General features: G+C 35.8%; 1 protein-coding gene across 5 annotated transcripts in view; it reads left to right on the forward strand.

The window, feature by feature from the left end:
• LOC133309585 (uncharacterized) overlaps positions 1 to 22,496 on the forward strand; it is a 34,256-nt gene extending 11,760 nt beyond the window's left edge. For all 5 annotated transcript variants that reach the window (XM_061510374.1, XM_061510377.1, XM_061510376.1 and 2 more), the window contains 16 exons: positions 9,328 to 9,404; positions 10,549 to 10,624; positions 11,117 to 11,338; positions 13,086 to 13,157; positions 18,128 to 18,199; positions 18,282 to 18,346; positions 18,430 to 18,532; positions 18,615 to 18,746; positions 18,984 to 19,127; positions 19,722 to 19,829; positions 19,946 to 19,996; positions 20,067 to 20,144; positions 20,225 to 20,338; positions 20,590 to 20,786; positions 21,258 to 21,327; positions 21,798 to 22,496. In XM_061510374.1, the coding sequence (XP_061366358.1) occupies positions 9,328 to 9,404; positions 10,549 to 10,624; positions 11,117 to 11,338; positions 13,086 to 13,157; positions 18,128 to 18,199; positions 18,282 to 18,346; positions 18,430 to 18,532; positions 18,615 to 18,746; positions 18,984 to 19,127; positions 19,722 to 19,829; positions 19,946 to 19,996; positions 20,067 to 20,144; positions 20,225 to 20,338; positions 20,590 to 20,786; positions 21,258 to 21,327; positions 21,798 to 21,986 (1,770 nt within the window). In that variant the 3' untranslated portion in view covers positions 21,987 to 22,496. The remainder of the gene's footprint in view (positions 1 to 9,327; positions 9,405 to 10,548; positions 10,625 to 11,116; positions 11,339 to 13,085; positions 13,158 to 18,127; positions 18,200 to 18,281; positions 18,347 to 18,429; positions 18,533 to 18,614; positions 18,747 to 18,983; positions 19,128 to 19,721; positions 19,830 to 19,945; positions 19,997 to 20,066; positions 20,145 to 20,224; positions 20,339 to 20,589; positions 20,787 to 21,257; positions 21,328 to 21,797) is intronic.
• Positions 22,497 to 24,904: the final 2,408 nt, after the last annotated feature.

A 24,904-nucleotide genomic window follows, 5' to 3' on the forward strand; every position in this document is an offset into this window, starting at 1 on the left:
GGGTCCTTTTTTATAAAACCTCCTTGTATTTTCAATTATAACAATTAACCCTTTTAAACTTTAAAAAATATAAGAATTAAATATATTTGATAATTTTAATACAAAAGTAACCTTATCTTCGGACCATCATCACTCTAGTCACCATCCGCTAGTACCTCCGCCCGCCGACCCTGGATACTTTCCCCCTGTTAGAGTAGTTATTAGAATAGTTCAGTGTATATAGTCTCACTTCTTGTGGGCTTAGCCCATTAGATCTTTTAGTCTCTTTAATTAGAAAGCTCTTGTACATTGTAACACACAATTTACTCAATATACAATATTCTATTATTCAATCTTAAATTGGTACCAGATCTCTTTGTTCTAGGAACTTTCACTTCCGCTAAAACCCTAAGCCCACTGCTTAGGTGTTCTCTCTTCCTCTACGCCGTGCTTCCCTCCGGCTTGTTTCGACGTCACTGTTCACGTGACACTGTTCATTGCGCCCATATGGGCACTGCTCAACGCGTCTGTGCAGGTACTGTTCAACGCGACCGTACAGGTACTGTTGACGCGTCCGTGCTATTCGTTGCCGAAGTTACTGTTCATCACTAGAAAACTTTTCCGGCATTTTTTTTAATTTTAATGGCAGCATCATCCCCTGATCTCTCGGATATTAACTCTCCTCCTCCTCCTCCTCCTTCCAAAACTTCATCAGGTATCTTCTCTACTAATGTTGGGCCCATTACCTCTTCCAAATTGAAGGGTTCTGATAACTACAAGAATTGGGCCACCTCTGTTCGTGGCTGGTTCTTTGGACAGGGACATGGGCGTCGTCTCACTGTTCCATCTACTGATATCCCTAAGGCTGAGAAATCTGAATGGGAAAGGATTGATAATCAACTTCTAAGTATTCTTTGGCAGTCTATTAATCCAATTGTCTTGGATATTTTCTACTCTTTTCAGACATGCTATGAAGTGTGGGAGGAAGCCAAACACCTCTACACTAATGATATCCAAGAGCTCTATTCTATTATGTCTCAACTCATGAATTTCCGCAAATCATCTGATATTCAGATGGAAACATATATTGGGAAAAGTCGATCTTTCATGCAGGCGTACTTGGATATGATGCCTTACCCTTCTAATGCTTCTGCATATAGAAAACAGGTGGACCGTCTCTCTTTATGGTTACCACTCTTTTTGATCTTCCCGGGGAGTGTGATGTTGTTTGTGTCCGTGACACTATCTTGACTAGTGGGGATCCTAGTCTATCATTGACCTACCAACGCCTCTTGAATCTCAACAAGAAACCAATTTTTGCTCCTGATTCATCTTCTGTTGTTGATTCTACTGTCCTTGTTTCCCATACTAACACTCGCGGGAACAGTGGACATGGTCGTGGTCGTGGCCAGGGCCTAGGAGGACGTGGTCTGAGACTTGTTCATTTTGAAGATCGTTGTTACACGAAGTATCCTCACCTACGACCATCTTTTGCTGCGAATATAGCTCAGTAAAACACTGCATCCTCTGGTTCAGTTTCTTTGTCACCTGCAGACTATGTTGCACTCCAGACACTTCTTAGGAAGGTTTCTCCTCAGTCTCAGCCTTCCGCTCTAGATACTGATATTCCCGTTGCTTGTATTTCTCATTCTACATCACTTAACCTTTGGATATTTGACTCAGGTGCTACTGATCATCTCTGTGGTAATAAGGAACTCTTTACATCTCTTACTTATTTCTAAACATTTACCTTCTTTTACCCTTGCTGATGGAACCAAAACCTCAATTCATGGGATTGGACAAGCTCGTCCACCTCTACCTTGACCTTGACATCTGTTTATTACATTCCTGACATCCCTTATAACTTAATTTCTGTGAGTAAATTGGTCCACGCCTTCACTTGTACCATTACTTTCTCTAACCATTCTGTTTCTATGCAGGATCCGGGTACGAGGAAGATGATTGGAGTGGTTTGTGAGTCACGGGGGCTTTACTATCTGGTTGTGCCTCATGCATCAGTGGCATGCTCTCTCACAAAATCTCCACAACTTATCCACAGTTGCCTCGGTCATCCAAGTCTTTTGAAGTTGCAGAAGTTGGTCCCTTTTTATCTGGTTTTCAGTCTTTAGATTGTGTGTCGTGTCAGAAGGGAAGCATACACGCTCTTCCTTTGCCAGTCGAGTCAATTAACAAGTTGATGCTCCTTTCTTTCTTGTTCATTCAGATATTTGGGGTCCAAGTCGTACTTTGTCTGTTTTAGGTTTTCTGTATTTCGTTACCTTTATTGATGATTATTCCCGTTGTACTTGGATTTATTTAATGAAAAATCGTTCTGAGTTATATTCCATTTATAAAAAGTTTTCTTGTGAGATTCATACTCAATTTGGTGTTTCTATTTGTATTATACGTAGTGATAATGCTAAGGAATATGTTTCTATTGATTTTTCTAATTTCTTGGCTAAACAAGGTACTTTACATCAAATCACTTGTCCTCACACTCCACAACAAAATAGGGTGGCTGAACGTAAAATTTGACATCTCATTGAAACTGCCTGTATCCTTATTCATATGCAGGTTCCCCTTCACTTCTGGGCGGATGTCGTACGCATCTCTTGTTTTCTCATCAATCGCATGCCTTCATCTTTGCTTAACAATGACATTCCTTATAATCTATTGTTTCTAGATGCTCCTCTTTATCCATAATTCCACATGTCTTTGGTTGTATTTGTTTTGTTCATGATCTCACTCTTGGTTGGGATAAGTTAACATCCAAAGCTTTTAAATGTATCTTTCTTGGTTATTCTCATATTAAAAAGGGTTATCGTTGTTATTCTCCTGATCTTAAGCGTTATATTGTTTCCGTTGTCACTTTCCTTGATCAACAACCCTTTCATTCTATCCCATCTCAGTTGTCACAGGTTGATCAGGTCCTTCCTGTTCCTTTTCTTGACTTGTCTTTACCTGTTTTAGGTGACTCTCTTCCAGAGGAAAGATCTCTTGCCTCCATCCCTGCAGACCACCCTTTTTTCACCTTTCAGCGTCGTCAGAAAGTGCCTCATGCGGACTTGACCATGGGTGACTCATCGCCTTCTCCAGCCATCTCTTGTCCTCCGGCTCCTTCACCAGAGGCTTTTCCCATTGCCCAAAGAAAAGGTATACGTACTACTCGTAACCCTAATCTTTTTTATACTTTTTTAAGCTATGACCGTCTTTTTACTTCTCATTACCCCTTTGTTTCTAGTCCTAAGACCACAGGTGAAGCACTTTTCCATCCAAGGTGGCACCAAGCGATGCTTGATGAGATGACTGCTCTTCATTCCAAAGGTACTTGGGATCTTGTTCATGCTCCTCCAAAGAAGTCTATTGTTGGTTGTCGGTTGGTCTTTAATGTCAAAGTTGGACCTGATGGCCATGTTGGCCGTCTCAAGGCACGCTTAGTTGCGAAAGGTTTTACTCAGATCTTCGGACTTGACTATAGTGACACGTTCTCTTCTGTCGCTAAGATGGCATCTGTCCGAATGTTTTTTTGCCCTATCTGCTGTTCGTCACTGGCCACTCCTTCAACTAGACATTAAAAATGTTTTTTTTCATGGTGATTTATAAGAAGAGGTTTACATGGAGAAACCTCCTGGGTTTGTTGCTCAGGGGGAGTCTGGAATGGTTTGCAGATTTCGTAAGTCTTTATATGGCCTCAAGCAGTCTCCTCAGGCTTGGTTCAGTCATTTCAGTTCTGCTGTTCAAGCTTTTGGTTTAATTCGCAGTAAGGTCGATCATTATGTGTTTTATAGGTTCACATCTGACAAATGCATCTATCTGTTAGTCTATGTCGATGACATTATTCTCACTGGAAGGGATCAAGCTGGGATTTACCAGTTAAAACAATATTTGTTCAGTTAATTCAAACAAAGGATCTTGGTAAGCTTCGTTACTTCTTAGGGATTGAAGTAGCACAGTCTAGACAGGGCATTTCTATCTGTCAAAGGAAGTATGCGTTGGATATCCTAGAGGAGACTGGTATGTTGGGGTGTAAGCTGGTTGATACACCCATGGATCCTACTATCAAATTACTACCTGGACAAGGAGAGTCATTATCTGATCCTGGACATTATCAGAGGTTGATTGGGAAGCTTAATTATCTCACTGTGACTAGGCTGGACATTTCTTTTGCTGTTAGTGCGGCTAGGCAGTTCCTTGACTCTCATTGTGATTCTCACTGGGATGCTATTGTAAGGATCCTTCGGTACATCAAATGAGCACTAGGGAAAGGATTATTATATTCAGATCAGGGAAATATAGAAATTTGTGGTTATTCAGATGCCGATTGGGCGGGATTACCCTCGGATAAGCGCTCTACTTCAGGCTATTGTGTCTTCTTTGGAGGAAATCTGATTTCTTGGAAAAGTAGGAAGCAAAATGTTGTTGCCCGCTCTAGTGCAGAGGCTGAGTATCATGCAATGGGAGTTGCTACATGTGATTGTTAAAGCAGTTAATTCGGGAGCTCCATCTTTGTGAACAGAAACAGCTCGTGACACTCATTTGTGACAATCAAGCTGCGCTACATATATCATTTAATCCTATATTTCATGAGAGAACTAAACATATAGAGATCGATTGTCATTTCATTCTAGAAAAAATTCAGTTAGGAGAAATCAAAATGGCATTTGTCAACTCTAATGATCATCTCGCGGATTTCTTCACTAAAGCTCTTAGAGGTCCTCGGGTTGAATACATTTGTGGCAAACTGGGTGCTTACAATATATATGCTCCAGCTTGAGGGGGAGTGTTAGAGTAGTTGTTAGAATAGTTCAGTGTATATAGTCTTACATCTTATGGGCTTAGCCCATTAGGTCTTTTAGTCTCTTTAAATAGAGAGCTTTTGTACATTGTAACAAACAATTTACTAAATATACAATATTCTATTATTCAATCTTAAGTCCCTCCAATCATGTTTGTCATTTGTCAGCGATGCCAAGACCTTGTAGGAGTGTCTAGGTTAGGCATCCTTGGGACATGCTTTCTTTCTTCAAGGTGGAATACAAATTATAGAGGTAGAATATAGGAATTGATTTTGGGATACAAAAAGTTTGTAATAATGTGAATGTGTATTGTTTGTTTAGCGAGGAAGGGTTACAATCCATGGGTTTTAAGAATCTGGGATTACAATCATAAAGATAATAACAAGTTAACATGAAAAATGAGAAAATTTGAGTGGTTATTGCAGTTTTAGTTGGAAATGATAGATTAACAGTTTGGGGAAAAGAAATCAAGATGAAGGATAAGGCAGAGTCAATCAACATCAACATCAACATCAACAACACCTTTATCCCAAATTAATTGAGGTCGGTGGTAAATGAACCCAAATGAAAGATACAAAAAGTTGAAAAAAGAAATATAAAAGTAAAAATAAAAATAAATAAATAGAATAATAATATATATATATATATATATATATAAATAAAAGTAAAAAAGAAAGGGAAAAGAAGAAGGGGGGAAATGAAAGGGAAAAAGACTAAAAAGGGACCATCTGGAACATAGGAATAACAACGGGTCTAACCCTCCACCATGCTTATAGCTTTTCTCCATTCCGTTCTAAGGCATACCGTCCGCCAATCTATATCCCACTCTATTAAATTTTGTTTTACTACCTTCCCCCAAGTAAGTTTCGGTCTACCTCTACCTCTTATTGTGTTGAGCTCTTGGTAACAAACTTCTGTTCTTACTGGAGCATCCAGGGGCCTTCTCATTACGTGCCCAAACCACCTCAATCTATGTTCTCTCATCTTCTCAGCCACCGGTAGTACTCCTACCTTTCGTCGAATATCTTCATTTCGTATCTTATCCATCCTCGTATAACCACACATCCACCTTAACATCCTCATTTCTGTTACTCCCATTTTATGCTCATGTTGCCTATGTGCTGGCCAGCATTCAGCTCCATATAGCATTGCAAGTCTTACTGCTATTTTATAGAATTTTCCTTTTGACTTAAGGGGGATTTTGCGGTCACACGAAAACCCAGATGCACTGCGCCATTTCATCCACCCTGCTTTGATTCTATGATTTACATCCTCATCAATGTCTCCACCTTTTTGCAAAATGGAGCCCAGGTATTTAAAAGCGTCTTTCTTGGGTACCTCTTGACCACTTAGATGCACGAGATCTTGGTCTACATCTCTTACCAGAGAAAACTCACATTTCAGATACTCAGTCTTGCTTTGACTTAATGTGAATCCTTTAGATTCCAATGTGCTTCTCCACAATTCAAGTTTTCTATTAACACCATCCTTGCTCTCATCAATAAGCACAATATCGTCTGCAAAAAGCATACACCATGACACTTCCTCTTGAATATCTTTTGTTAGTTTATCCATAACTAAGGCAAAAAGATAAGGACTTAGAGCCGATCCTTGGTGTACTGTACACCTACCATGATAGGGAAATAACTTGATGTTCCGTTACAAGCTTTCACACATGTAGTAGCCCCATCATACATATTCTTGATTACCTTTACATACTTTGATGGTACTTTTTTCTTCTCCAGAACCCACCATAAAACTTTCCTTGGAATCCTATCGTATGCTTTCTCAAGGTCTATGAACACCATATGTAAGTCCTTCTTTTCTCGATATCTTTCCATTAGTTGTCGCATCAAGAAAATGGCTTCCATGGTACATCTTCCTGGCATAAATCCAAATTGATTTACAGAAACCTTGGTATCTTTCCTCAAGCGATGCTCAATAACCCTCTCCCACAACTTCATAGTATGGCTCATTAGCTTAATGCCTCTATAGTTTGAACAATTCTGTATATCTCCCTTGTTTTTGTAGATAGGCACAATCATACTTTTCCTCCATGCATCAGGCATCTTATTGGTCTGGAGAATCTTATTGAAAAGATTGGTCAACCATTTTATTGCCACATCCCCCAGGCCTCTCCACATTTCAATAGGGACACCATCAGGTCCAAAGGCTTTATTAGTCTTCATCCTCTTTAAAGCCTCCTTAACTTCATGTGTATTAATTCTGCGCACAAATCTTCTATTCAAATCATCATAAGCGTCCTCCAATTCAACCTCGCTTATATCTCCATCCCCATTAAACAGCTTGTTGAAGTAGTTCATCCATCTTTCATTTACATCTTCATCTCTCATCAAAAGATTTTGATTTTCATCCTTGATGCATCTAACTTGGGTGAGGTCTTTACTTTTCTTATCCCTTATTTTTGCAAGTTTATATATACCTTTTTCACCATCCTTGCTCCCAAGATTTTTATACAAATCAGCGAAAACCTTGCCTCTAGCTTCTCGCACTGCTTTCTTTGCATTTTTTCTCGCCAATCTAAACTTTTGCAAGTTCTCTTCACTGGGACTGTTATGCAAAGATCTAAAGCACTTCTTCTTATGTTTAATTGCCTCTTGCACCTCTCCATTCCACCACCATGTTTCCTTTGTATGAAATCCATTTCCTTTGCTTTCTCCCAACACCCTCCTTCCCATATTTTGAATACATTTAGCCATCTCATTCCATATTGCATTTGCTCCTCCATCAAACTCCCAAGGTCCTTCGTGCAACATTCTTTCATTGAACTCTCTGTCTTTTCCATCCTTAAGCTTCCACCACCTTATCCTCGGGTTCTGAGCCCTCTTCCTCATTGTAAGTAATTTGTTGAACCGAACCTCCAGGACTACCAACTTATGTTGCGTAGTAACACGCTCTCCAGGGTAGACCTTACAGTCGACACAAGAAGTTCTATCTTCTCTTCTAGCCAGAAAGAAATCAATCTGACTACGATTTTGGCCACTATGATATGTGATTAGATGTGACTCCTTTTTTCGAAAAAAGATGTTCACTAGCATCAAATCGTAGGCTAGTGCAACATTCAAGATATCTTCTCCAGTCTCGTTTCTCGTCCCATAGCCAAAACCTCCATGAATTCTATCAAAATCTCCATTACTTTTACCAACATGACCATTTAGATCTCCTCCTAAGAAAATCTTCTCCTCTTGAGGTAAAATGGCAGAGTCAATAATCCATGAAAATAGGAGCAGTAAAATGAATTTCACAAAAAAAAAGAAAAGAAATCAACATACACATTGATAGGAGCTCATAGACGCAACCCAACCGTTGGTAACTATTAAAGAAGCAAAAGAAAACTGATCAGAGAACCATGAAGCATAACAATAGCAGATAGAGATCAGAAGAAAGTGCAAGACTTTGTCACTTTGCACAATTGTTTGATTTGAATTATGGATATCACTCACGGTCACTATGCATAGACTACAAGTACATCAACACTTTGCACTTTACGACGAATGTGAGTGACTCAATGGAAATCGGATTTTAGAGAGCATAGCAAGTCGGGAGACAAATATTTATCATGTTGCACTTACAATTCTTGCTTTTATTTCTCTTGTATTGTATTGGGTTGAGCAAAATAATCCAGAGTTGGTTGTTATCACCATTGAATTGGTCTTTTATTTGGGAGGAAATCAAGGGAGGAACTACAGTGGCCAATGGATGACGGGGGTCAGTGGTGGCCAATGGATGACGGGGGTCAGTGGTGGCAAAACCATCGGGTTGTGGCTAGCTATGGCTGAGGAGGATAATGGCTTACAATGGATTGAGAAAAGGGGCAATTTTGAGTTTAAATTGTCAAAAAAGTTTAATTATTATAATTTCAAAGCACAAGGGGGTTAATTATTGCGTTTGAAAGTGCAAGGTGTCTTTTTGAAAAAGCACCTAATTATAAGGTGGTTTTACGAAAATTTAGCCTAAAAAATAAAATCCCTAAAAGTAAAGAAAGATATAAATATCCTAATTACATAATTATCATCAAATCCATTGATCGAAAGTAATACAAATAATCCTAATCTATTTTGTATCTGTTAGAGATTTATAAAACCATTAATGTAGCACCACCCACCAGCTTAAGCTTTTAGGTTGAATTGGTTCTTTATATGGTATTAGAGCCTCAGTGACCAAGTGGTCACGAGTTCGATCTTCACCGCCCCCCATTTAATTAAGTCTTGTGGAGTTTCTTAGCACATGTAGGTGGACCTGTGCATTGTCCACCCTTTAAGCCCAATGGGCTCTTGTATGAAGGTGCGTGTTAGAGATTTATAAAACCATTAATATGGCCTCACCCACCAGCTTAAGCATTTGGGTTGAATTGGTTTTTTATAGTATTATGCTCATAAACACTTTGTCAGTATGCTAAATAGAAAAAAATAAATAAAAATTCTTTGAATTTCTTTTACATTTCCACCTTTAACCCTTATTATCCTGGGAAAGCTGCTGCAGTAGTGTGTGATGCAAATAGTAAGTGAAGGTTATGTCGTGTGATATTTAGGTTCCTAATGCCATACAAACCCAATTCGTTGTTAATGCTGTGGAAGCAGATAAACATCCTGTTATTTTACTTTCCAGGTAAATTACTTTCTTTCTCTTTTCTGATTTGGAATTTGGTATTTGCATTGTGTTCTTGCTAAGACTCTTGGTATATTATGTTAGGTGAACCTTGTTCAGATGTTTGCACTTGTTTTTGCTTTGGCTCTGTTAAAAATTTTGTTGATAATACTCCTCTGGATTCTTGATTTATCTTGTATTTCTCTTCTTCCCTTTGATCTTTTTTCTTTTTTATTGCCTTGCAAAACCATATAAAAATGAACAGCCCTCATGATAATATTATAGATATTACATTCCCCTACTCTGATTCAATGCCGCATGAAATAGCATATGGAAAATTGCTGTTCTTGTAATGCCATCGCTATCCCTTTAATGAATCAAAGTTCTCTGTTCATGAAATCTATGCCTAGCTCTATACAAGAATTCTAAGCCTCCTTGCTTTTATATATATATATATATATATATAAGCAAGGAGGTTTAGAAAAGACAGTGATTTCTTGAACAGAGAACTTCGATTCATTAAAGGGATAGCGATGGCATTACAAGAACAGCAATTTTCCATATGCTATTTCATGCCGCATTGAATCAGAGTAGGGGAATGTAACATCTATAATATTATCATGAGGGCTGTTCATTTCTATAACATATATATATATATATATATATATATATATATATACAATAGCCTTGTGTAGGTATGGATGGGGATCAATTGACGTTGGTGCAAGACTCGGAACACTTACCTGTCTAATATAATTTTATCGAAAATGATTATCACAAATTCGACTGTTGAATTGCAAGTGTCATGTTTAACTTGCATACCGTATTTTAGGAAATTTGGAGTAATAATAATATGTAATTAAACAAATGATATTTTTTTATTTTTTTTGGGGAATAATTGATATTTTCTTTTGTTTGAAAAGTATATTTTGCTCTAACAAAAGAAGGGTATATTGTACATTAACATTAGTCTATGTCAATGGTGTACAAATGAGTTTCAGATTAATATGAAATTTCGTGGGCATGATAATGCAAGGTTGAATAGTTAAATTTTGAAATCGAGATAACATTCGGAGGCAATTCCTCATGTCAAGGTTTACGTTGGACATAATGTCTGATCAAATTGTGAAACCATAAAATCATGTTTTTTTATCAATTAATGCAGCTCAATCATAAAATTTGCTGAGCAGTGCCTAAATCCAGAAATGAGAGCATCAGTTTTTAGTCCCCGGCTTATGGAGGTATTGCATCTTGCATAATGTTAATATGTCTCTTCTACCTCCTAGATATTCGTTTTAAATGTCTTTCTTATAGACATCAAATCTTGATATGTTGCTTTTGTTGCCTTCTGGCTTTATTTCAGTAGTAGACTCTGACCTTTGGAGATGGATAGTCTAAAAGTTATTGCATTTACAGAACATTATTATACTATTGATCTTCTACTCTATTTTTACTATAGTAGCTATTTACTTTTAGTTAACCAACTTGCAAATTTTTCTAAACTGAGTTGAAATTGCTCTTGGCCTTATTTGGTTGTGTACGACAATATTAGCCTTTTTTACTGGTCAAGTGTTTTAAATTGTGGTCTTATTTGGAGATTCATTACGATATTAGTGCATTTGAAATCAATTATTTTGATTGATTATGTACTATATTTTTGCAACTTCTGTGATTCTTTTCTGACAAAGTACTGTTTTATTTTCCATTCCCTTTCAAATTCATGTTCTGTGCAGTCAATTATATGGTTCCTTGCAAGATGGTCTCGGACATATCTAATGTCTTCAGATGGGATCGGGGAGAAAATCTTAGATTCAGGTTATCATCATGAGCATAGTTCAAAAAAGGCTTTGCTTAGTTTCTTTGGAGAGCATAACCAAGGGAAGCCCGTCCTTGATATTATTGTTCATATATCCTTGATCACACTTACATCATATCCGGGGGAAAAGGATCTGCAGGTTTGAGTTTAAAACTCCTATCATTTATAAACAATTTTGGAAATCAAGTATTTGCACATGGTTGTCTGCCTAGTTTTCATCTGTATTACTAATGTGAAGTATACAAACAAATGCACATGTACAGAACTACAGTCTTTACATGCATATTTATTTGAAATTTTCGTGTAATATATTATTTAAATATATAAGAGTAGTGACTTGATAAATCTGACTTTACACCATAGACATAAAATCTATTTGTAGACTATCAAATTCTAACATCTGTAGAAGATTATCATTCCATGGTCAAAAAAGCAAAATTCAAGCATGTTTTTCCATCCAAAATGTCATTATAGGTCATGTGGTATGTATTACCACTGCAGTTCATGAAAATTTGAAGGATTGGGGTGCTGTTAGTTGAAACAGATTAGAATGGGGTAAAATATGCTAAAAATTTTTAAGGAAAAATTCTATAACATGATTACCGACTACCGACGATGATATTTCTAGGTTTGGAACAATTGACCAGACAATTGGTTAATATGTTCACCATAAAAAAAATTTAATGAAAATGAGAAAAGGTTATTCGTGAACTGATGAAACTAACCACGTGTTCAGTTAATTGTTCCTAATTTGGAAATGTTTTGTTGCGAGTTCCGTCTTAAGAATTCTCTAAATTTTTATTATGGGACAAAATACAATTGGGGTGAAAGCTTAGGATGGGTGGGGTATGTGTAATTTCCACATTTCTTTCTTTTGCATTGAATGATTTTCAACTTTTTTGTTTAAATATATGGGAAATAGAACCAAGGGTCCAAGGCCTCATTTGGCACTTGGAATCGGACTTAGAAATCAACCTTTCAGAAACACGTTTGATATGCCTTTAAATTATAAATCTAATCCTTTATAACATTTCCAATGAATTGAAATAAAAATTTCCCTTTTCAATTTTTCACCTAAGCCGACCAAATCCCAGTTCAATGAAGGAAGAATTAATATGCTATTAAGATTACACACTCCATGGTCGTGAATCATAAAACCTATATGTAACCACTCCAGCTACCTAAGTGCGATGCTCTTGCAATTGTTTGTCTCTGCCTCCACTGGCACTGCCACCATTGTCACCGAACAAAATACTTTGGTTTATGTATACAGGTAGTTTTAAAATATGGTGACAATGTTATAGATTTTGATTAAAATAAATCTAATTCATTAATCCAAACAACAAAACTAGAATTGAACCATAATTTCAATTTTATTTCCTAATTCTTTATGCAATACATACATACATAAAATTTAAGATTATGAACTAACTACATTTCTGAAAAAAAAAATCTGCGACAAAATTAGAATTGAATATGTAATTCTGAATTGCAGTTATTTTTAAATGGAGCCTAAAAGATTATTGGGACATATAAAACTTTGTGGGTAAATGCATTCATCTTCTAAGATTCAGTAACAGAATGTAGGAAAGGAATAACCCCCAAAACATATGTTTTATGTTATCTACCAAAAGGAAATACATTGCTTGCAGTTCTGTTATCAACTGTCCATTGCTGACTTTGCTATGACTAACAAGTTGAACTGTATTGGCACTCTAGACAATTATGTTTGATTGATTTAATATGTATCTCTGCTTTTCCATTTATTTCTTCTGAAATTTAATATTTCAATTTATAAGCTCTTCAAGTTTGTGTGTGTTAAAAGTACTGGAATAAATAGCAAACCACCTTGCTATGTGGTTGTTCCTAATGTTTTTTTTTTCCAGCGTGTCACTTGTTACCAGTCACTTCATTCACTGGTTCAGCAAAAGCATATATGTGTTCACCTAGTTACTCTGGTGAGTCAATACGTTTACATGTACCTTTAGATTGGAAAAACACATCCAAGTGTGCAATTTTATCTTGATGCAAACTTAAGGATCTGTATGTTTTAAAATGTTATTCTTTTTCATTAATGGGTGATTCAAGTTTGGTAAGTAGTTGCTTATGACAATGGTATGTTCCAAGCTCCGAAGCTCAGAACACTTGAAGACCGCATTGATTCTCCATTGTGTGATATGGATTTCCAAATTCAAGACCCGTGATAAGGCGGTCAATGTCCTTGATTATGCTAACCTTTTTGAGGTTTTTCCAAATACATGAATCCAATAATGCAAGATAGTTTCGAAATTGTCATCAGTAACATGGCAACTTACGGACCAAGATAGCACAAAGGTTTTTCTAGTTGTTTACTTGGTGCTTATAGATTGATGTAAATATGGAAAGTATTTATAATTATTTGTTTCCTTATTTTAGGATTTAGGTTAATTTCTTTAAGTACGTTAGTCTCTCTCTATATTGTACCTTATGTACATGATCATAGTAGAATAGCAATAATATTTCAGTTTTTCTATTTTCAAGTTGGCATCAGAGCTCTCGCTCTAGGAGCCTCTTGCTTCTGTTATCGCCGCCTTGAGTGTGGACTCTCTTTTACGCCTTTAGCGCGTCCAAGCCATCGCCATTCTCTTGCACAATTGTCGTTCCCTCACTACGGTTCCTTTCCTGACGATCTCCTGTCATCAGCCACCATCTCCTCATCTGTTATTCTACGATCGTTTCAAATCCAAACGACAATCCATGCACCTCTAAACGTGTCCAAACACCTTAGCGGCACCTTCTCTCTCCAGTTGGCAAGTTTTTTGGCCATTTACAACTCTGACAACCATGCAGACAACAGTGCACTGTCCAAGTCAGTGTCTCCCTAGAAGCCCATCACCGTCGAAAATGTCACACACTCTCATGTTCAATCAAGACCCTCTGCGCACGAATCTCACGCGCCACCCTTCAACTGGAATGAGACGGCACGTGCGGCTTTCGTCTGTCTCCAACCAGCATCGTCTTGTATCGCCTTGTCCTCCTTGTTCTAGATTTGTATTTATCTTCTTGATCAGACATTGTTTGGGTCATAGGTCTTTGATCTTGCCATAAAAATTAAATCTTTTTGATTCACCCTGGCCTGGCCTCTTCTGCTAAAATTTGGCATTTTTCATCGCTATTTGGGGCATCCAGAGACTTCCGTGGTAATTACCATTCTCTTTTTATCCTACCTTTTCCTTTTTCATCCATGGGATGTTGGTGCACCAACTGTAAGGGGTTTGAACACACAAAAGACATGCGTTTTTGCCTTTATGTGAAGCAATAAGTTCTAGAGAAGTTTGGTAAAGCATCCCCATATTGTGACTATTCAACGAGGAGGGTTCGAGCAACTTAAGGCCATTGTTGATATTTTTAGTAAGCCTCGAACACTTGTTATTTGGCTATATTTCGTAAGATCACATACCCTGTATCTCTTCTTGCACTGATTTCAAAAATTCATGAATCATGGATTCTGGTGCACCGATCATATGACTTGTCTAGATGAATCGTTTCTTTCATATCACCCTACTATTGATGTCCATACTATAGCTGTAGCTGATGGACCCACAAATCAGTTGTGGGTTTTGGTAACATTCAAATTCAACTCTCCTTGTTTCTGAAAAATATTTTCCATGTCCTTAGCTCTCCACCAATCTTATCTCCACTAATATGCTTACAACTGACTTGAATTATTTTATCATATTTTTACTTACTCATTCTGTTATTTAGGATCTCACCTCGGGGATGACGATTGGAGTTACTAAGGAGCAGGATTGTTGTACTTTCTTATTCCAGAGTATGCTATAAGTGATACCAAGAATCAATTACTGATGATTGTACTATCTCATTTCAGGTGCGAAGTGATTTATTTCCTTTATTGATGATTATACTCGAGTGACATGGATATTCTTGATGAAGGACAAGTTTGAAGTGCCATAATTGTTTATCCGATTTTATCAAAATGATCGAGGCACTTTTTGGTAAAAGTATTGCTTGATTAAGATCTGATAATAATACATAATATGTCAACCAACGCCTATCACAATTCATTTCAGACAAGGGTATGATTCATAAGCTTATATGTGTGGACATCCCTCAACAAAACGTCGTGGCTAAAAGAAAAATTATTTTTCAAGCATTTGCTCCCACGGAGAAGCCATGTTAACTGCAGCCTATTTAATCAATCGCTTACCCTCCCGGGTCTTTGGCCATGTAAATCATATTCATTCCATGTCATCCTTTTATGCAAAGCCTTCAATCTCGGTCTTTGGATGCATTGTTTTTGTCAATATTCATAAATAGCACCAACGTAAATTAGAACCTTGAGCTCTTAAGTGTGTCTTCCTTTGTTATGCTCTCGACAAAAAAAGTTACATATGTTATCATCCTTCAAGTCATAAGTTCTTTATCTCTATGGATGTCATTTTTCATGAAGACTAATCCTTTGTCACCCGTCCTCAACTTTAGGGGGAGAGCAGTCTAGAAGCTTCTTCCATTTTCTTCAGGACTGAGTTCCATTTTCATTTATCTAAGCCTCCTGAGTCAAACTATATTGAATTTGCCCCAGCTACTACTCAACAGGATAATGAGCAAAAAGACTTGGTTGATGAGGTTGAGGCCAATAGTTCATCTGACATGCCCCTCTTAACAATCTACAGAAGGCTAGGACACGCAAATTATTATATCGAAGGAAGAAATAAACAACACTACACCACTAGCAACTGCAATCATTTGAATCATTGTTAAGTATTTAATACACAATTACTTCTGTTCTTGAGCATAATATTACAAATTCTGATGACTTACCCATTGCTTTCAGGAAAGGGAAAATGTTTTGTATCCAACATCATGTCTCTCATTTTATCTCCCCTGAGAACCTTTCTGTGCAACATAAAAAATTTATTTCAGCACTTGGTTCCATTTCAATCCTGACATACATGAGGCAGTAAAAGGTGAGAATTGGGTTCAAGGCTTGCATGACGAGATGAATGCCTTGAAAAGAAATAAAACATGGAATGTTGTTGATAGGCCAAGCGGAAAGAAAGTAATGGATTGTAGATGGGTTTATAGTTGCAAGTATAGTTTTGATGGTACTTTTGAAAGGTATAAAGCTCAATTAGTAGCTAAGGGTTACACATAGACTTATGACATTGATTATGAGGAAACGTTTGCTCCGGTAGCCTAAATGAACATAGTAATAGTCTTATTGTCCCTTGTGGCTCACTTTGATTGGGACTTGAATCAATTTGTTGTGAAGAATGTCTTTCTCAATGGCGAGTTAGAAAGGGCGGTTTACATGGAATCCCATCGGGATTTGACTCCACAAATGGAGAAAATAAAGTTTGTAGGTTGAAGAAGGCCTTGTGTGGGTTGAAACAATCTGCACGTGCTTGGTTTTGAAAATTTACCAAACTTATGTTGTCATTGAGATACAAGCAGAGTCAAGGAGATCATACATTTTTCTTTAGACATTCCCAAAGAAGTAAACTCACTATTCTTGAAGTTTATGTTGTTGACATTATTATAACAAGGGATGATATAGTTGAGAAACGTGCTTCAAGAGAGAGACTAACTCCTAAATTTGAAGTTAAAATCTTAGAAAACTGAGATATTTTCTTGAGATAGAAGTTGCCCATTCAAAGCAGGGTTCTTTATTTGTTAGTGAAACTATGATCTTGATCTCCTTAAAGAAGCGGGAAAACTTGGGTGTAAACCTTCTGGTACTCTAATTGATTAGAATGACAAACTGGGAAGTGAAGAGGAGAGCCTTCTAGTTAACAAAGGACAATATCAATGACTGGTGGGAAGATTGATATATTTTGCTCATACTAGACCTGATCTAGCTTATGCAATTAGCATTGTTAGCCAGTTCATGCACAATCCAAGGGAAAAACACCTCCAAGCTATGGACATGATTCTCAGTATCTGAAAGTCACACGAGCTAGATGACTGTTATTATGGAGAACGGGAAACCTATCATTAGTGGTTTATATAGATGCCAATTTTACTGGGTCTATATCTGATCGACTGTCTACCTCAAGCTATTGTATGTTTCTTTCCAGAAACCTAGTAACATTAAAGAGTAAAAAGCAAAATGAGGTTGCTAGGTCAAGTGTAGAGGCAAAGTTTCGAGCCATGGCCCACCACTTCATCAAGGAGAAACTAGATAGCGGACTCATCGCTACTCCATACATGTTTCTGGTCATCAACTAGCTGATGGCTTGACCAAGGGACTTCCTGATGATAGATTTCTAGAACTTACTAGCAAGCTAAGAATGATAAATATTCATTCCTCGGCCTAAGGGGTAGAGTTGTAAATATGGAAAGTATCTGTAATTATTTGATTCCTTAATTTTCGGATTTGGGTTAATTCCTTTAGGCCCATTAGTCTTTCTATATTTGTACATGATCAGATTAGAATAACAATAATATTTCAGTTTTTCTCCTTTCAAGTTAGTCCCTCCCAATTTTTCTTTTTATTGATTTGGGGTGTTGTTTGTTCCAAGGGAGGAGATCTAATATTTAGTTGTTATAGGTTTGATGTATTCAAAACTTCATTTTTTCCTGAAAACTGGGAAGTATTCTGAAGTAATGATTTTTTTTTGGTAACACAAATCAGGTTCATTCTATTTGGAATAGGGTAATTCTCCAAATAACCTGTTAACCCTTTAGAATTTAGATGCTTTCTTATAGATATATAGATATTTTTAAATGACTTTATTTAAAGTGTTGACATACAAGGGACTGAATTCTCATTTATCTTGAAAATAATGGTTATATTCCGAAACTCTGAAGTCTCAACAACCTTCCTCTTTTACTATAGTCAGTAATTTTTATCTTTTACAATAGTCAGACTTTAACAGCAGTAAATGTTATCTGAGCATGCTTGTCCTGAACTTCTGATCTTGTCCAGAATTCATGGCATGAACTAGCAACTGTATTTTCCATTGAAAAGACTTTGTTGTCGTTGGACACTGCTCATCAGGTAAGAACTTTATCAACTTCCAGCCACCAGCTACTTTGTTGCCATGGGTGGTTTTGTAAATGCCATTGGTTTCTTGCTTCAGCGATCTCTTGCGCAAACACTTGTTCGTTCAGCTTCAGGCATGAGAAATTCAGAGGAGTCAAGCCAGTGAGTATTTACTTCAACTATCTTTTCTCTATAGTTTCAAATCTTTTATGATACCGTGTAATTTTGTCTGTTTTTATTTAAAGGTATGTAAGGAATCTCATGGGTCATATTGCAACATATATAGTGGAGATGTCCAGCAAGAGTAATTTTAAAAGTATTGCCCAACAACCAGATATCCTCTGGCAGGTGAGGGCATGAACATTTATTTCACTCGTGTTTGTATGAGAATAGTTCTTCATTATCATCAATCATCATTGATATCCTGTAGGTCAGCTGCATGTTAGAACGGCTACGGGGAGCTGCAAGTGCTTCTGAACCTCGAACTCAGAAGGCTATCTATGAGCTAGGATTCTCTGTAATGAATCCCATACTAGTGCTTCTTGAAGTATATAAACATGAGGTAGTATTCATATTTATTGGTATCTCGACTTATTTTAATATCCTCGATGCCCTTGACACAAGTGTGTTTTTTGTCACTGTGTTATGCTTTTGGTGAACATTTTCATATCATCCTTATAATAATGTCCATTTGTGAAGCTAATTTTATTCCTTATATTATTTTTTTTCAGTTCGATGCATGTGCGTAAACTTCCAAATTTCTGACATGTTGTTCGGTACTTGTGTAAATATGGCTTAGTCTGCAGTTGTCTACCTGCTACTTAAATTTGTAGTTGATTGGGTTGATGGACAAATTACTTACTTGGAGGCCCAAGAAACTGCTGCTGTTATTAATTTCTGCATGCGTTTGCTTCAGCTGTATTCATCTCACAATATAGGCAAGGTAAATTTCTTTTTTCAATTATGTTGTTTCTTTCATCTCACAATACGTTATCAATTATGTTATCATAAAATTGAAAGTATGAACGGTTTTTCAATCTCTCTGTCTCTTTTAAAAGGTTTTTATATCTTTTTTCCTCAGGGATTTCTTTGGTATGTGGGAAACAAGAATTTTAAGTTGTATCCTCAAACTCCCTCCTAAATTTAGAGTTTTTTTTCTCTTTTGAAAAAATTAAATTATACTATTGAAGCTTTAATCTGGTTCAGACCCATATACGAATCTTGTGATTATATAGTAGGAAAGGACAGTCTTTAGAATAGTATTAACTGCAGTATTAGGAGTCAATGAGTATACCTTTATCAGTTAGTATGAGGCACGAGGTATACGAAGAACCATATTTGTTTGCTTTTTGTCCCTTTTGCTCTTCCTTTCTCTTTGATCCCAATAATCCAACAATATAACTGTTTTGATTATATTATGTAATGTCAATATGTTGTTGCTATGAGTAATGAAATCCCATTGTCATTACTAATTCACTTTTTCTTTTTCATTATTTTAAAATTTTCTCCCTCAAGTCCCTGTTTGCTCCTTTTTCAGATATCTCTAAGTCTTTCAAGCAGCTTACTTAGTGAGGAAAAAACAGAGAAGTATAAGGATTTGCGTGCTCTTCTTCAACTTCTCTCAAGTCTTTGCTCTAAAGACATGGTAAAGATTTTCTTTTCGTAAATTATTAAGACTAGCAATTGGAAAGAGATCTACCTGTATCACATACTCCTACTTAAAATTGGACCAATTTAACTGAAAAATACTTACTGTGGCAGATTGATTTCTCGTCAGATTCAATTGAGGCCCAAGGCACTAACATATCTCAGGTAGTTCATTATTCCATTTACCTGTTTCATGTAAAGTTAGATAATCACTCTCTCACGATGGGTCTTCCAGGTGGTTTACTTTGGTCTTCACATAATCACACCACTGATTTCTATGGACCTCCTGAAATATCCCAAACTTTGTCATGATGTAAGACATCCATCTTCTATATAGAAATAGTACTGGACTGATTATAGTCTAAAAGCTGATAGTGTATGATTTATTTGCAGTATTTTTCTCTCCTGTCACATATGTTGGAGGTTTATCCTGAAACATTTGCCCAACTAAATAGTGAAGCATTTGCTCATATACTTGGAACCCTTGATTTTGGTCTCCACCATCAGGTAATATATTTGTGCATGTGGCTTTTCTTCCTTAATAACATTTGATGAAACATTAAGAAACTAGAAAGAGTAGACATAGACAAACTTCTAAGCTTAAGAGAAATTTTTACATGTTTAGTATTAAATTTCTTCTTCTGAAAGAAGAAAAAAGGAGAAAATTTCTAGACTCTGTACTACACTTTCCAATTTTGTAACTTGTAATCGTACTTAGAATTTGTGGCTAAGAACTGTATACTTTATTGATTTTGCAGGATGCAGATGTGGTTAGTAAATGTCTGAGAGCTCTGCAAGCTCTTGCTTCATACCACTACAAGGAGATTGGTACTGGTAATATAGGCTTGGGTGCACATGCCATGGGTCTTAAGGATTCAAGTGGGAATTTTCAGGAAGGCCTTTTGAGCCGTTTCCTTCGTTCATTGCTGCAGTTACTCCTTTTTGAGGATTATAGGTGAGAATACAAATGAATATTCCCCCCCCCCCCCCCCCCCCCATATTTTACCCAACCCTGCCATGGTAGGAGCCTGAAAGTAGGGTTGTCACTGTTTATCTACGCAAGCACGGAATGAACAATAGGGCAATTATTTAGTTACCGTGACTTGAATATATCTACAGTATTCATCACCTAGTTACAGGTCATTTATTGTACTTTTTTTTGGGTGGGAGATTAATTTCGTCACTCTCAGGAAATCAAATGAATGTGCATATCAAAGTGTCACATCTTAGAGCACATCATCATACCTTTTTCGGTATTCCATTCGTATTTGTAATATATGTTGGATGATTTAGGCTTGCAAACACGTTTCCTCACAAGTACCCTGTTTCCTAGTTTTATGCTAATAAAAGGCAATATATCATGTCTTATTAACTCTATTGCAAAACCACATTGTTATTGACTAATAGTAATGGCTTGTTATTTCAGTTCTGATCTAATCAGTGTTGCAGCAGATGCTCTCCTTCCATTAATCCTTTGTGAGCAAGGCCTGTATCAGGTATGCCTCTCTAACTTGCATTTTGTAGAAAATTCGATGCAAGTTTTCTCAGTGGCAAGCAAGCTTACTGAAATAATTTTAACTGAAATGCTTGAATTAGTATAAAACATGAATTTATAAATGAACGCAAGTTACTTTCATATCAGAATTATCTTTTCTAGATTTTTGTTCTATTTCCATTTAAACCCCTTTCAAACCAGGGGAGATTCCTTAAATGCTTGTTTTTGGTGAAGAACAGTATTTTCAAGTTAGTATATTTATTGTCTTTTTGAGTTATATCTTTCCAAAATCAGTATGTATTCCTATTATTTGAGGGATTATCGAACTAAGTTTTTAAATAATCACCAGTCACTACACACCATCGCACAACATATCCAAGTATTCCTACTATGATTCCCCCCCCCCGCCCCACCCACATTTAATGAATGGTTCCTGTCTTCCTGAAAGGTCTTGGGTAAATTTCTTTACAGAGATTGGGCAGTGAATTGATGGAGCGACAAGCAAATCCAGAACTTAGATCAAGGCTGGCAAATGCATTGCACACACTAACAAGTGCTAATCAGCTTTCTACCTCCCTTGATCGAATTAACTACCAGAGATTTAGGAAAAATCTGAATAGCTTCCTAATTGAAGTTCGTGGATTTCTGAGGACCATGTGATCAGCCCTGTATGTCTTATGTTGTATAAAGCTTCAAAAGAAGAGTTGACATGACATCACTAATTGAACCAGCAGCTGGAGAAGAAATTAGAGAGATAATCTCTTGGCAGACGAAGTTTTTGGAGTTACAGAAAACATCGAGTCCTATCTACACTGGCCATTCTGGTGAGTTAGATCATTCGGGTTGTATGCAAAAGTAAAAGCTTCTTATGTTTGTAGAGGCTGTAAAAAAAGCGGAAAAAATTATCTGAAGATCTGAGTAGCGATTCATTGGCAAAATAGTTGTCAAATTCTTTTCTGGCAAACTGCATTGTTGTGTAGATATATTACTATCACTCTTCGTTTGACAGTAGTCTCTCTTTCCCCACCCTTTCATGTATTTGCTCTACTGCCCAAGCATGTAATATGTTCTGATCTGTCAGAGATATTAAGGTTGTGACTCATGCATATTGAGGGACATCATAAATAGTTGAGTCATAGGACAATTTTTTGTGTTGATAGTTGTTTGACAACCAATACATAGGATTAATAAAATTGTGATCTCATGAATAGAATAACGCAATATTGGATAATCCTTAACAATATATATATTTTTTTTTTTGGTACATAGATAATCCTTACAATATTGTTACAACATACAGCTGATTTCGTTGTTATTCATTCTTGGTACGTACTTGGTTTTTTACGTGGCTGTAAAAAACTAAAAACTATAAAAACAAGCCCTCGTTTTTTGGGGTTTGAAAAGCGGGCAGCATGGCCCCTCAATAAAAAAGAAGCTCAAGTTAACAGAGGCGTGGTTGAATGAGGATTCATTCTACTGCTTTTCAACTCACTCTTTTCTTGTCCCAAAATTCAGTGGAAACAACTTGGCAGAGCTATATTATATATTGCTAAGGGTTGAAGATTGTGTCTTTTTGAGTGGAAATTAAAATAATAATAATAATTCATTTATATTTGTTGGAAAGTTAAGTGGCTCTATCATATAAAGAAACCCTCACATCCATCTGTTCATGTACGATTGTTCAGCTAGACAATTTTGGTTGGCTTCTCCTCTTGGCTTTTTAATACGGCAAAAAGTAGAAGTTGTGAGAACGTCGTACAACTTAGGGCTTTTTCTCTGCTTTTTATTTGCTTTAGTAAAGCGTTTGCGGAAGACATAAAATCTGCTCTTTTATAGCAGAAAATTTGTGTAAATTAAGTACTAAGGACTGCATCTTCAGATAGATTATTAAAAACAAGTACGATTACATACCTTTAACTTATGCAGATGCCCAATTGCACAAATTTCATGCACCATCCATGTTCCAGCGCAACCATTGAGACTTGAGAGTACTATTTTTAATTTCTAGTATTTTCTCCTCTCTCTCTCTCTTCCAACTATTTTTAATTTCAACAATACGGAGAAGAAAATCTTCTAATAGTTTGGTACCTTATCTAATTAATAACAATATTTAGATTATCAAATAAACTTTGATACAATTTAAATATGAGAAATGCAAGTATTATAAGTTTCGGAAAAAGCTCGAACAAAATTATAAACGTAGGGTTGACTTACAGATATTAAGAAAGCTTATTTTTTATTTTATTCATTTACATTCAAACTTATTATAAAAAACAGCGTAACCGATCTAAAATTATAATATTGAAAAGCTGATGCTAGAAGGATTCGGGGTCTTTTTTCTCTCATAAAAATGGCAAAATTGGCGTCCGTCAAAGATAAAATAAAGAAATAAAAGGAGGATATAAGAATTTCTTCAACTAAAGATTTTGTAAACATGCTTCCTTAATAAAATTAAAAATAAATAAAATTTCTGTGGTATTAATCATAAAAAATAAATATAGTTAATTAGATTACAAGTAAATCTTTAATATTCCAATAGCATATAATCTTTTTCTAGATATAAAAATAAGAAAAATTTACGAGGCATTAATCATAAAATAATAATTAAATAAATATTAATAATAATTATTTTTTAATTTTAGCAAATGAAGAAAAAGTATTTAAGACTGAATAAGTGAAATGTTGAAGTTAAACTTTCACGTAGCAGCGCTTGAATTAGGGCCTGTTTGGATATGAGTTTTTTAAAAAATAATTTTTTATGCATTCTTTTTTTTTAAATAATTTTTTAAAAGATAATGTTATTTTTCGTTTGGATGTATGATATAAAATTTACTTTTTATATAAAAAGAATTGTTTGGATGTTAAAAACTTTTTATATATAAAATTACAATGAATGAGAGATAAAATAGCATGATCGTGGGATAAAGAGGGTTAAAATAGGTATGATAGAATGAGGTTTAAATTGTATTTCAAAAATTTATATTATTTTTTTTCAAAAAAAATAATTTATATTATGTTTTAATTTCTGTTTTTTTCAAGAGCAATTAACTACTGATTAAAAAAAATATCATTTAAAGTTTTATTTTAAACTTTACTTTTTTAAAAAGTTATTATCTAACCATTTAAAAATTCTCAAAAAAAAAGAATTTGAAAAAAAAATAACATTTTTAGAAATAAAAGCTCGTTCAAATGGATATTTAGTAAAATATTTTTAATATTACCGACGTGTTCGGTACTTTTTTTATTAAATATAAAAAAATAATACATTTATATATTCTTATTTTAATGATTAATTTCTTTCTTTTTGTGTGTTTTTTATAAGAAAATACCTACTTTTATTACACCTAAAATATGCTCCGAAATTAGGAGGATGCACGAGTCTCAAGGTGATGGTGCCTTTGCCGACAGTCGGTACGAAAGAGGACGTGGAACCGCAGATTGCGGGATGATTGTACGATGGGTCATATCATATTATATCATAGGCTTTAGAGCCAAAGGCCAAAGCTAACTTTTGAAATCGGTGGATTAATTATTTTTGGAAAATTATACTCTCAGATATTTATCTATATAAAAAATAT

This window comes from Gastrolobium bilobum, unplaced genomic scaffold (assembly GCF_033153095.1).
Source record: "Gastrolobium bilobum isolate Gb01-03AN ecotype WA unplaced genomic scaffold, APGP_CSIRO_Gbil_v1 utg10104, whole genome shotgun sequence".
Lineage (NCBI taxonomy): Eukaryota > Viridiplantae > Streptophyta > Magnoliopsida > Fabales > Fabaceae > Gastrolobium > Gastrolobium bilobum.